Source organism: Echinops telfairi, unplaced genomic scaffold (genome assembly GCF_000313985.2).
Source record: "Echinops telfairi isolate 266 unplaced genomic scaffold, ASM31398v2 ScPeMD7_3533;HRSCAF=4204_0, whole genome shotgun sequence".
NCBI classification, from domain to species: Eukaryota; Metazoa; Chordata; class Mammalia; order Afrosoricida; family Tenrecidae; genus Echinops; species Echinops telfairi.
Window position 1 is genome coordinate 22,237,156 of NW_022107431.1, and position 13,051 is coordinate 22,250,206.

General features: G+C 39.4%; 1 protein-coding gene across 1 annotated transcript in view; it reads right to left on the bottom strand.

Moving 5' to 3' along the window:
* Positions 1-2,303: 2,303 nt before the first annotated feature.
* Positions 2,304-13,051, bottom strand: part of RAB32 (RAB32, member RAS oncogene family) — a 21,639-nt gene continuing 10,891 nt past the window's right edge. The window contains exons 2-3 of the mRNA XM_045294496.1: positions 8,664-8,938; positions 2,304-3,645 (exon numbers count right to left, since the gene is read on the bottom strand). Coding sequence (XP_045150431.1) covers positions 3,496-3,645; positions 8,664-8,938 — 425 coding nt within the window. The 3' untranslated portion in view covers positions 2,304-3,495. The remainder of the gene's footprint in view (positions 3,646-8,663; positions 8,939-13,051) is intronic.

Genomic DNA, 13,051 nt, shown 5'->3' on the forward strand with positions numbered 1-13,051 from the left:
AGCATTTTTCAAGAATTGTTGCCCAAGCAATGCTGCCTTCAACAAGTCTCTCTGTGTGTCCGTGTATTCATATGCAAATGTTTATGTCGGGCTGACTACTTCCTCTTAGTGTCACAAGGAATAGCAATGGAAAGAGCAATTTTAGAAACAAACTTGGAGATACTCCTTAAAATAAATAGTGTCACAGAAGATCACGTATATCTGCTTTCCTAAGGCGTGAAGAACATTCAGTGTCCTGGACGGCCAGAAGAACAAACAAGTCTGTCTTAGAAGAAGTGCACCCAGCGGGCTCCCTAGAAGTGAGCCTCACATCCTGCGGACAGGTGATGAAGAGAGACCAGCCGCAGAAAAGGGCACCACGATTGGTAAAATAAAAGGTCAGCAAAAAAGAGGACGTCCCTTCATGAGCTGGATTGACCCAGTGGCTGCCACAGTGGGCTCGAACGTGACGATTCCGGGGATGGTGCAAGACTGAGCAATGCTTCATTCTTTTGTACATGCAGTCTCTATGCGCCAGACCCAACTTAACAGCACCTAACAATACTTTTCTTCTATGCTCACCAACATCGCAGATATAACCAAGCATACACAACTTGTGTTTAAGTATCTTTATACTTTTTCCAGTTTTGTAAAATGCTGTTTTTTATCAGTTGACAATTTTACTCATTGCCTCATGAGTTTTGTATGAGGGGGTTCTAAAAGGTCCATCAAAAATGGAATTAACAAATGTAATCTTTCACGAACTTTTTATAGCATCCTCATATTATCCTACATAGTAAGCCCCTAGAACGAAATGGGTTGAAAATATTTTCTTTTGTCTATTTCTTGCCATAACTTTTTGATATATTGCTGTACAAAATATTTTGCTACAGTCAAATTATATTTTCCTCTTTGGTTTTTGATCATTTAGAGGGTGTTTTCTTAGCACAGTGTAAAAAATATTTCCATGCAAGCTATAGCTTTTGTAACTTTTTCATTTTCATATTGGATCATTTGGGGGAACGGTGATAGAGATTTGGCAAAGTCTACCTCGTGGCGAGCCAGAGTCAGAACTACTATTCGTGGATTAGCCCAGTCTGCCAGAAACACACACCTCCATGGAATCTGTACAGTCAGGTGTCACACTGCTTTGCCCAAAATGCTCCTAAGAAGTGAAGCTGTGCACATCTCAAGGATTCTGAGCAAACCGTCAGGAAGGAGAAGTCCCTGAAGAAAGACACTGTGTAGGTTAAAGTGGAGGGGCAGTGCAAAAGAGAATCGCCCTCAGTGAGAGGGAGTAACCCAGCGACTGCAGCTATGGGCGCAATCAGCGCAATGGTTGTGGGCAAGGACGGGCAAGCGACCTGGATACATAGCTGATAAGCACACTGGCAATGTCCTTGTGCCCAAGACTCCAACAGAGAGGAGATACATATCCTTTGCACTTTATCAGGCACACTACATTGTGTTACCAGTGTCTTAGCTAGTACACATAGACATGTAGATATATGTATACAGTAGTAGCCAGTTGTTTTTTTAAAGTGAATAAACTAGAATTCTTTCACAACTGACATAGCTTAGCCTAAATTCAAATTTTGTGTTTAAGTTACAAAAATAAACTCTTAGAATTTAGGGATTAAAAAAAACATATTTACTCAGTTATAATTATTTATAATTCTAGGAAATAGTAAATATAGTAAGTTATTACACATCCTGGCATATAGAATCCTGAATGCTTAGAGAAAAACCATTTTTAAAGCAGTGTTAATCCTTACGATGAACCTAAGCTCACATAACAAATATAGAAACAATGAGCAAAGAAAGTACATGCCCTTCATTATAAATCATTGCTCAATGAAACATACTAGCTTTCTTGAAAAGATTAAAATCGATACATTAAAAAAACATCCCAAGGAGAGTTCAGTATCATTCTGAGACGTCCTAGAATATGCTTTTTATTTGTAACTTAAAAAAATGACACCAAATTTTTATACTACTTAGACAACTGCACTGTGGAATATAAAAAAAAAGTTTAAAAAATATACCTTAAACCTAGTCTAAGAAAAAAAAATAAGTATGCCATTTGTGTTTCTTAGGAAGTAAGATCTAACAGAAAATTCACAAGGAGTTCTGTTTTTAACTGTGTTATTTAAGTAAGTCTTCTTTCTACTTCTTTAACCTAAAAAAAAAAAAAGTTGATTCAATATAGAATGTATGTCTAGAGAGGTCAAAGGACTTGCTTACTTCACCATATAACATATTAACTCAGTTGCCACTTTTAGGTGAGCCTCAGGTACAATGTGAGAAGAGAGGACTAGGTTATAAGCCATGGCAATTACTATTTATTACTAGGATACACCGCTAGAGCAAATACAATTGCATGAATTCTATTTTCAATCTCTCCTCTCAGAGAATACACGGATCTCTTCTAGCCAAGTTCACATATAATATATAGAAAAACAGTCAATGTCTCATTTTGCATTAGCTTTGGATTATTTCAAAAGGTCTTTGAAATTGTTCAGAAGGGAAGAAATTCAACCTTTCACATGTATCGTGTAACCCCATGAAAATAGGAGGCAAAAGTGAGTAAATACAAAGTTTCCTAAGGAAGAAAATTACATGCCTGTTTTCCTATCTGGAACTGTATTAATTCAAGGCAAAGGATTCAGTCCAAACACTTATTTTTCCCCCCAAAATTTGGCTACAATGGTAATGCAGTTGTTGTGAGCCTGCATTAAATTTCTCAGGTATTACTGTTAAATGCTCAATACCTTACAAAAAAGGATACATGGGCTTGTTTCTACTACAATTCATACTACAGAATTTCAAACTTCATTGTATATGCTTTGATACAAATTCTCTCCTTGACCACTACTACTACAAATTTAAAAAACAGACCCTAGTTAGTATTATCAGTTATAAATGCACAGTAAGGAGAGAGATATAAGAACTAGGGAGAAAGAAGAAAAAATGTTGATCCATATTTTGCCATAGCAATAACAACCAGATGCAGAAGATGACATCCATAACAAGTTAGGGTAACAATTTTACAGGAAACACCAACATTTTTAAATGGAAAAAAAATGCAGAACAGGAACATCAGGCTCCTTCTAGCAATGTCCAAACATAACTCACATCGCTCTACTAAAAGGTGGGACAATAACACTCATGAAATCACCAGAAAATAGCACATTTTATTACCACCCCCATTGCTTACTCTCAAGGCTACAACTTGGAAGTCTAACCAAATCCTGAGGATGTGCACTTTAAAAGCTGGCAAACAAAATGTAAACATTAGCCTCAATAGCATGGCAACCATCAAAGCCTCAGTGTTCTTTCTGTGCAGCTGCAGAGCCTCTAGGAGGGGTTCTCCACTGGCGGAGGCTGGAGCATGCTGGCATTGGAATGGTCTCTGTGTGAAGACTCACAAGGCAGCATGTCAGTGGGACTCCCTTCACTGGAGTCTGCTTGGAATGGAGTCAGGCTGTGCGGGGCGTGATCGAAACAAGAGCACTGTTAGCAACACTGAGATTTGCTCTCTGCTCTCAAGGTGTCCTGATCCAGTTTAACTGTGCCCAGGTCAATTTCTTCATTAGGAAAGCTTTGGTGGTTTGCAAGTATATTCTCTACCAGGAATCGGGCTGCTTCCTCTATGTTTATGTTATCCTGTAATGGAGAAATGAGCGACACAATCAGCACGAATCCCTCGAAGAAAGCATTAAGTGTTACAGTGGGAACTAAGACAAAACAACTGGCATGGAAGTACATCCCTATCATCTCCTTGTCTAATGCTAAGTGTCTCGTCCCTAAGAGCCCAATGCCATTAGATAATGGGGCAATGGAGTCTTCTTTATAAAGTTCCATTCTTTTTGATGTCTCTACTTTAAAATTCTGTCACTGAGCATTAATAAGCTATCTAAAACACCCAACCAACCCACCGCCATCAAGTCGGTTCCAACTCATAGCAGTCCAAATTCAGAGAATGAACGACCACATTGGGGTTTTGAAGCTGTAAATATAGCCCCCATTTCTCAATGGACTGGCTGGTAAGTTGCAACCACCAATTTTGTGGTTAGCAGCCCCATGCTTACCAGTGCTGCGCGGGCTGCCTATTGCGCTATCTAGATGGACGAGAGCAAACTCTTACCCTGCTGTGGTGCCACTCCCATGAATGACTGAGAAACTCCTGTCCTGTAATGTGAACTCAAGTATTAGAGAAATATGAGGAAGACATAAAAAGCAGTTAAAGGGCTAAACCCACATTCAAATAGAATATATGCACCATGGCATCCCTCCATCTCTGCAGACACATGAGTGTAAGTTAACCTGAAACAACGTGAGTCCACGAAGGGTACCCTAAGCAAGCACCAGCCGTGAAACATCTGTGTGACTCTACACACTCAATAAGTGACCTAATAATAATAGTGATTTTTAAAGTTAACTTTGGATTTTTAAATAACATCAAATTTATAAAAAGGGTCCACAGATAATATTTTAAAAATTCTAGGTACCCTCACATTCCCCCCAGTGATAACATCTTAGATAACGGACATGCAATATCAATACCGCCAGGAAGATAACTCATAGTCCGGTGTCAGTTAAGGAAGTCTGGAGGTACAGCGGTGATGGACTGCACTGCTAACTGAATGGTCAGAGGGCTGAACTCACCAATTCTTTGGCGGGAGAAAGAGGTGACAGTCTGCTTCTGAACAGAGTACAGCCTTGGCAACCCTAGACGGCCATTCTACTCGGCCTCATAAGATCACCGACTCAGAATCGACTCAATGACAATGAGTTTTTTGGTTTATTGTGCCAATGATCCTCTGTCAAGGAGGTGAGGAGCAAACGCACATCACTAGAGATGTACAGAGCACACTGAGGGCACAGCTGTCCAGAGAAAGTCCTGCCCGAAGAAACCTTTTCTGCTACAATATCTTTGCTCTGGTTTGGCTTAGTATGTAGGCAGCATTTCTGAACTTCATCTCTCCTCCTCTACTACTATTTATTTATTAAACTACTTTTAAATTTTTATTGTGGTAAAATATGATTTTCTTTTACCATTTTAATAATTTTAAGTATACTACTCAGTGACATTAATTACATCCACACAATGTATAGCCATCGCCATTATCTACTTCCAAGAAGCTCTCATTATCCCCAAAGATATGCAGCACCTCACCAACAATCCCTCCTATTCCCCTGACCCCCTAAATCTAAACACCAAACTCAATACCATTGAGTCCAGGCCAACTCATAGTGACCATGTAGGACAGGAGAGAATTAACCCTGTGAGTCTCTGAGTATGTAACTCTTTACAGATGTCGAAAGCCTTGTCTTTCTCCCATGGAGCAGCTGGTTCGAACTGCTGACCTTGCAGCTAGCAACCCAACACATAACCACTATGCCATGGGGCTACTCCTTGGCCTCTGCTTCCTGGTAATTAATTACTGAGAAACTTTTGTCACTATGCATTTGCCTATTCTTGATATTTCATGTAAGTGGATCACATAGAATTTATGCTTTTGGATGCCTTAGTTTACTTAGCATTGCTAAGTTTTAGCCATGTTCGATTATGTGTTCACACTTCATTCCTTTGTATGTCTACACCACCACATTTTGTTTATCTATTCATCTGTTTGTGAGCATGCAGGTTGCATCCACCTTTTGACTATTACGAATAAAGCTGCAATGAACATTAGCATACATGGATATGCTTGACTCACTTCTTTGTAAGCCTTGAGTATGTGAAACTATCCGGATTTATTGTTTTTTGTTTTAGTATTAGCCTCCAGGGAGTTGGAACAGGGTGGCTTAGGGAGTAAACTTTGGGGCGGGGGTTGGGGGATGGGAATGGAGCATGGAGGGAAAGCTTGTGTGGGGTAGAGGTTTTGTACTGAGAGGCTATGATTTTTTTTTTACCTTTTTATTGTGAATTGAGTTAAAGTTTACAGAGCAGATTATCAGATCATACATTCAACAATTCATCCATATTTTGTTTCATTTCTTTCATTGCAATACCCTCAACTTAGCATCACTTGTCTCACTTCCTCCCTGTGTTCCCTGTTTCATGCTTCCTTCTTTCCTTACCCTCTAAAGTTTGTCCTTGGCTAAACGCTGCCCTTTTCATCTCAGGTGGTTGACTATACTACGGCCTGCATACCTCACTAGTGTTGCTGTTCCCTTACAGACCTGCTGATTGTTTGGCTGAAAACTGAGACACAAGGGTGACTTCAGTTCCAGAAATGAAAGGTGACAGAGGGCCAGAATGTCTCAGCAGTTCCACCTGACTCTATCAGGCCAGAACGTCTGATCTGCTTTATCATTTATCATTTGTTCCATACTCTACCCCCACTCTACCTAGGACCTTCTAATGAGATCCCTTTCAGAGAGTTGGTAGTGGCTGCCAGGCACCATCTGTTTCTGCTGGTTGTGTGGGGAGGTCAGATGTGCAGGCATCCCCTCCCCTGAAGGCAATCAGATGCCAGACTGTTGTCTCATCCCACCACGGGTGGGCCTGCTCCCTGCCTCTGGGGACAATGGACAGGCTCCTGTAGGAAGGGCTTGCACCCTACTGACAATGTTCCTATGGAGACCCAGAGACCACCCCCTAGACCACCCTCTCATTGCTGTGTAACCTATAGTGCAGCTCCTCCCTGTGACGTATGTCTCTACCTATAATTAGTGTGGGCTGGCGTGCCCCCAAAAGGTATATAGGTGTGAGTCAGCAAGATAGGTCTCTCTGACTCTGAGCTCCTTGCTGCTCACTCCCTGGTCACTCCTCTCTCCCTTGTTCCCTTCCCTTCCTTCCCTTCCCCCTCTCTCCACGTGGACCACCAAGCTGGGCTGAGGTGAGCAATGCTATCATGTAACGTGTCTGACTGTATTATTGTAATATCTCTCATGCTCTCGATAACTTTAATATAATGCTTATATATCTCAACCGTACAATTGTGCATTACTGAACCCAGAAGTAGTATTACTGAACCCGTTGAGCAGTATTAGTAGCAGCGGGTGGGGGCTGGCCCTCCACTCCCCCGCGCCATTTTTTAAATTTAATACTACAGCTGGTCTCTGTAGTAGACTAATGTTCAGATGCCCCATTGGTCCACTGAACTAACTGTAAGGCTAATTTTTAAGATGCTGGAATGTATTTATTGAAACAAATAGGCTTTATCTTAGGAGCAGGCACCTGTTTCTAGAAAACCCTCTTACTCCATCACTGTTCTCCATCTTTCTGGAACTGAATTTGTATGTGTGCTGTCACTCATAGCTTTTCTTTCATGATCCTGATCTTCAAGGGCACTAAATAGTCTTACTTTGAGGGTGCATCTCTGGTGTAAGTTCAGAATAAGTTGGCAGGGCAGATGAAGAAAGTGGTAGGTGGCAGTTCAAACTCACCTAGAGGCACCTCAGAAGAAAGGTTTCTATGGGATCCTAACGATGACAATCCTCAAAAGTGCAATTCTGCTCTGTACATATGGCATCACCACAAAGTGCAATTGATCAAAGGCATTCATTCTATATGTATATGTATACCTATCCTATACGTGAGGGATTCCTGGTGGTTATAGTACACAGCTGTTACCCAAAAAGTCAGACATTCAAAACCACCAGTCAGGCTATAGGATAACCATGTGACAGTTTACTTCTGTGAAAATGTACAGCCTTGAAAATTCTATAACACAGTTCTACTTTGTGCTATAGGGTCACAATCAGTGAGGTGGAATTTTACTCAATGGTTCTAACAACATAAATATGTAAGTTAAAAACACAAACAGAACAGAAAACTACAAAAAGTCAGAATTGTATTAAGATGATACTATACTTAGGGCTGAGGGTTTTTTGCCACCATAAAATTTCCTATATCTTTAATCATGCTTTAAAAAGGCTGACTGTTCTTTGACTTTATTCTTTGAAATTTCTTGAAACACAAACACAAACATTCCCTGGTGTTTTGTACTTGCGATTGTTAGCACTGCTTTTTAATATATCTAGACTATTAAGATTTTTGATAATCAACATAAGTGTCCTATTTCCAGGTCAGAATCAAAAAATCTTCTTTTTTACCCCCTTCCTTTGAAAAAACATTTTATATAGTTATCATAAAGAACAGAAAAACAAAACAAAGAGTCTTCATTGTTATTCATGAAGAATGATGTCACAAATGTTAATGCTTTCCCCTTGCTCTATTCTTTCATACTCAGTTAATCTAAAACTCTTTTAAGTATCATTTGAATAAGTCTTCTCTCAGGCCTTCACATTATCCCTACAAGGGATCTACATCTTCACCAGACATACCCCTGGTTACTTTAAGCCACTGTGAAAATCAAAACATTTGTGTTTCACAGGCATTTCACCCTTGCCAACTCAAGTATCATCAGGGTATCATTTAAAGACTCAAACTCACAGAAAATGTCATTTTTCTTCTCCGCTCTACGTAGCCCATTTTTATTTTATTAATAATTTTTTCAAAACTCTTCCCCCCGCTATGGCCCTTCCCTTTGGTCAATTTTGATAGCACCGCTATTGCAGACTGACAGAAGCAATCAATTAGCCATGCAAAGTTTTCACTTTTTCTAGGCTTCCAGAAACCACCCAAATAAATCCTTTGAGCATCTTATAACTAGAGCTCGAGTTTAAGATCTAAACAGCAGAGCAGGTTCAGAAAGCAAATCACATCTCACCTTTGCAGAAGTTTCAAACCATCCACTGAAGCCATGTTGTTTGCAGAACTGGTCTATCTGTGAAGGGTTATGGTCGTCATTTTTCTGGTCACATTTGTTAGCGAGGAGGACAGCTGGAATAGGGCTGCCATTTGGAAGATGGACCTTACTATCAAGATCACTCTTCCATTTTAAGACCGCCTCAAATGTGGAACCTCTTGATATATCGAAGACTATGAAAGCCCCAACAGCTTCTTTATAATATACTCGGGTCATGTTGCCAAACCGCTCCTGTCCTAGAAAGAAATAAGAGATTAAAGAACCATAATTCAGACATAATTTTGATGTAACCTCTTCAACCTTAATAATAATGCTATAAACAAATGTCTTACATTTTATAGCAACCTAAACTCGTGGGGTTAACACACACACACACACACACACACACACACACACACACACAATCCATTACCTAAAAAAGAGAAGTAGCTGGTAAAATGGTTTGAGTAAACAATAAGCTCGTTTCATGTTCTGCACACTTCTAACCCATTCTTCATAAATATCAGAGGACAAAAGTCAGTCACTCAATGCTTGTTCTATGAGGAATAATAAAGGGCATTTAAAAAATAGCTGGAGTGGAGGGAAGGAGACAAGAATAGAAGAAAAGGAAGCTTGCAGGAAGAAGATAAGTACATTGGCTAAAATTCTCCCAAGAGATTAGAAATGGTCATGAGATAAAGTAGCTCATGTTCTCATTTCAGCTTTCCTTCATATCTCTAGCCTATACCCACTTCTGACTCAAGATGGACCTCCTTTGAGAAGGCATGGGAACCTAGCAGTATAGAACAGAAAGCAGTAGAGTTGGTTGTCTTATTGCCACGTCCTTCAAAAAGCATTGTACTTTTAAAAAATACTTCAATTCTGTTGAATGCTTTGATTAAAAAATATACACATACACACACAGCTTAGCAGATTTTATCAGACTTTTGACATATAGAACAGAATGAGAGAGAGGCTTGGTTAGGATTTTAGCTGCAGACTACAGAAGATAAGATGAGAATGCAGGTCTGTGATTCTGACTAGGCTTATGGGAGTGTGGTGTCAGGCATTCTGATATATCCTGTGATGGCCTTTCACCTCTAAAGCTTGGAAAATGATTGGAGATTAACACACCCTTAAGATCTGCAACTCTCTGACTTGTGATAAACATGTTATGACAGGGCGCTTTTCCTTAAAATATATGATGGAAAGCAAGCTTTTTCTATGTTATGTTGATAGTAACAAATGAAAAAGCTGCCCCCAAATGTAAAATGTTTTCTTCTCCAAAAGCATATAATTTCAAATGGCATAGTGGTTGCATGTTAGTCCACTAACTGCAAAGTCAGTTTGAAACCACTGGCTGATCTACCAGAGGAAGATGAGGCTTTCTACTCCTATAAAGAGTTACTGTTTTGAAACCCACAAGGGCAGTTTTACTTTGTCCTATAAGGTCACTATGGGTCAGAATCTATTCGATAGCATTGAATTGTTGTTTTTGGTATAATCTGAAATAGTGCTTGATGAGATGATGGAAAAATAAAATATCTTAAAAGAATGACCTTAAAGTTGAACTGCTTTGTGATAACTCTTCAAACAGCTATCTGAAGCTTTATTGTGATAGTTAAAATATCTGAATGTTATATATAAAGCCTTTATAACTATACATGATGAGTGTGATGGGTAGGTTTATTATGCCAACCTGGCCAATAGGTACATGTGGGATTAATAAGGTCAGTTTGATTGGAGGGCAAAAAGATAATGGCTCAGCAAGGCCTGCACTCTCTCTCTTGCTCTTTGGTGATCAGACCAGTGTGCAGCTGCTTATACTCGTGTATAAGAAATTAGTTTTTCAGCACATTTTTTAATGCAGTTTTTGTGGTAAAATTAGGTGCCTCAGATGATATTCAGGTTGGCTTATACTCAAGTATATACAGTAACTAGTTCTCTGCCTCAACTTGTGAGCAACACTACCTGTGGGACAGCCAACCCATGGATTGTGTCCCTAGAGCTTGAGGTTCCTTCAAGACCTATTTTGCCACCCTGCTGGTGTACATATCATTTGAGCTTGAGGCTGGTGGATCCTGTCATCCTGTATTGCTTGAGTTTGATATTCCATGCAGGCCTGCTTCCCTAAGGTCCTGAGCTGCTGACTATTGGTAACCCACCCAGCTGTTTGCTGCCTGTAAACGGACTGCCTACACTGCCTGAGGGAAGAGTAAGCTGTCTCCTTCCTTGACCCAGCAGCCCTCGTGAGTTGAAGGGCTTCTAGTATATATTAATTGCTCCAAGGAAGTGAGTTGAACTGAGCCCTCTGTACTGCTGTGTGGACTAATTAGCTGTTACATTGCTTCATGTTGTATATATCTATCCTCCGATAGATAGATATTATCATAAGTGCCCTGGTTTTTTTCTAGAGAACCCTTTGAACACAGAAGTTTAATTAGGGAGTAGTAAAAGGAGAAGATGAATCAGTTAGGACAATTTTAACATAAAACCTAACAAAATATACCTAGATGTAACTATGTATAAGTTAATTTGAAGAGACTTTCTGCATATGGAGTCTTAGTAGTTGTATTTTGGGTTGTTAACCACAAAAGTCAGCAGTTTGATACCAGCAATGGCACCAGGGGAGAATGATGAAGCAAGCTTTCTACTCCCATAAAAAGTTAGTCTCAGAAACCTACAGGGGCAGCACTCCCTTGTCCTGTAGGGTCCCTGAGAGTCAGAATGGATTTGCATAAGCATAGATATGTGAAATTCTTTCAGTTTAGCACACTAAACTATTACTACTACTACTAGAGTAAGGATCGAGTCCCATATCTTTGTTATGGGATTGTTTGATGCCTCAAGTGGGTTTCTACTCCCAACAACCTTAAGTACAAGAGAAAGAAATGTTGCCCACCCCTGCATCATCACCACAATTGTTATATTTGATCACATTGTTGCAGCCAATGTTTGTCAATCCCTCTTAACAAGGGTCTTCCTCTTTTTTGATGAACTTTTACCCAACCAAGCTTGATGTCCTTTTCCAGGAACTGGTATTTCCTAATAAGATGTTCAAAGTACTTGACACAAAGTCTCACCATCCTCACTTCTATTCTAAAAAGCAGTCTCTGGCAGTTCTTCCAAGACAGATTTGTTTGTTCTTCTGGTAATCCGTGGTGTTTTTAATAGTCCTTGCCAGTATTATAAGTCAAATATATCAATTATTCTTTGATCTTCCTTATTCATTGTCTAAATTTCACATGCATATGAGGTGATTAAAAATATCATGGCTTAATTCAGGCACATTTTAGCCCTCAAAGTAACATAATGGCCTTATAATTAGCTAAAGCAAAGTACTCCTATGAAATTCACTACTCTTTGAATGTTTTGTTCTCCACTTCTCAATACATGGCACACAGAGGGTCACTCAGTACTTGGGGGGGGGGGGCTGCCTGATTGAAGTTAGGAATAGCTATGGCATGAATCTTGGTGAATAATGTTACTGGAATTACCACTTCCAAGCAGATTCACTTGCTGTCAGTTCTCTTCCTCTGGTGCAGCCAGCTTTGAAGGCTAATTTTGAGATGACAATCTCACGAAATGATCGAGTTTCTTTTATTCATGGTCTTCTGGTGATTCCAATGAGAAGAAATAGTGGTTCTCAAAGGAAAATTATCAAACCATTAAGAATTTATTTTTAATAATGTGATGTTCAAATACACTTGGGTTTTATATGTAAGAGAGTACAATATGAATCCATATACTGCATATACTTGTGTATAAGCCGAGTTTTCAGCACATTATTTAAGCAGCTTGTGTGGTAAAATTAGGCGCCTTGGCTGATATTCAGGTCAGCTTATACGTGAGTATATATGGTAGATGCAATTATAATAACTATTAGCCATTACACTATTCCTTTATTAAGCCATTATAACCTTATCTCAGCATTACATATCAATATTTAACATGCTAAAATTGGTGGTATTGTTTGAAGTCAAACTATTACTGACACCAAAGATTTCTTTTTAAAAAATTATAAATCATTTTATTGGGAGCTCTTACAGCTCTTTTTTGTTGTTTAAATCATTTTAATAGGGGGCTCATACAATTCTTATCACAATCCTTACATACATCCATTGTGTCAACCACATTTGTACATTTGTTGCCATCATCATTCTCAAAACATTTTCTTTTTACTTGAGCCCTTGGTATCAGCTTCTTATTTTTTCCCCTCCCTCCCACCTCCCTCATGAACCGTTGATAATTTTTAAATTAATATTTTCTCATGTCTTACACTGTCCAATGTTTCCTTTCACCCACTTCTCTGTTGTCCGTCCCCCTGGGAGGAGGTCACATGTAGATCCTTGTAATCGGTTCCCCCTTTC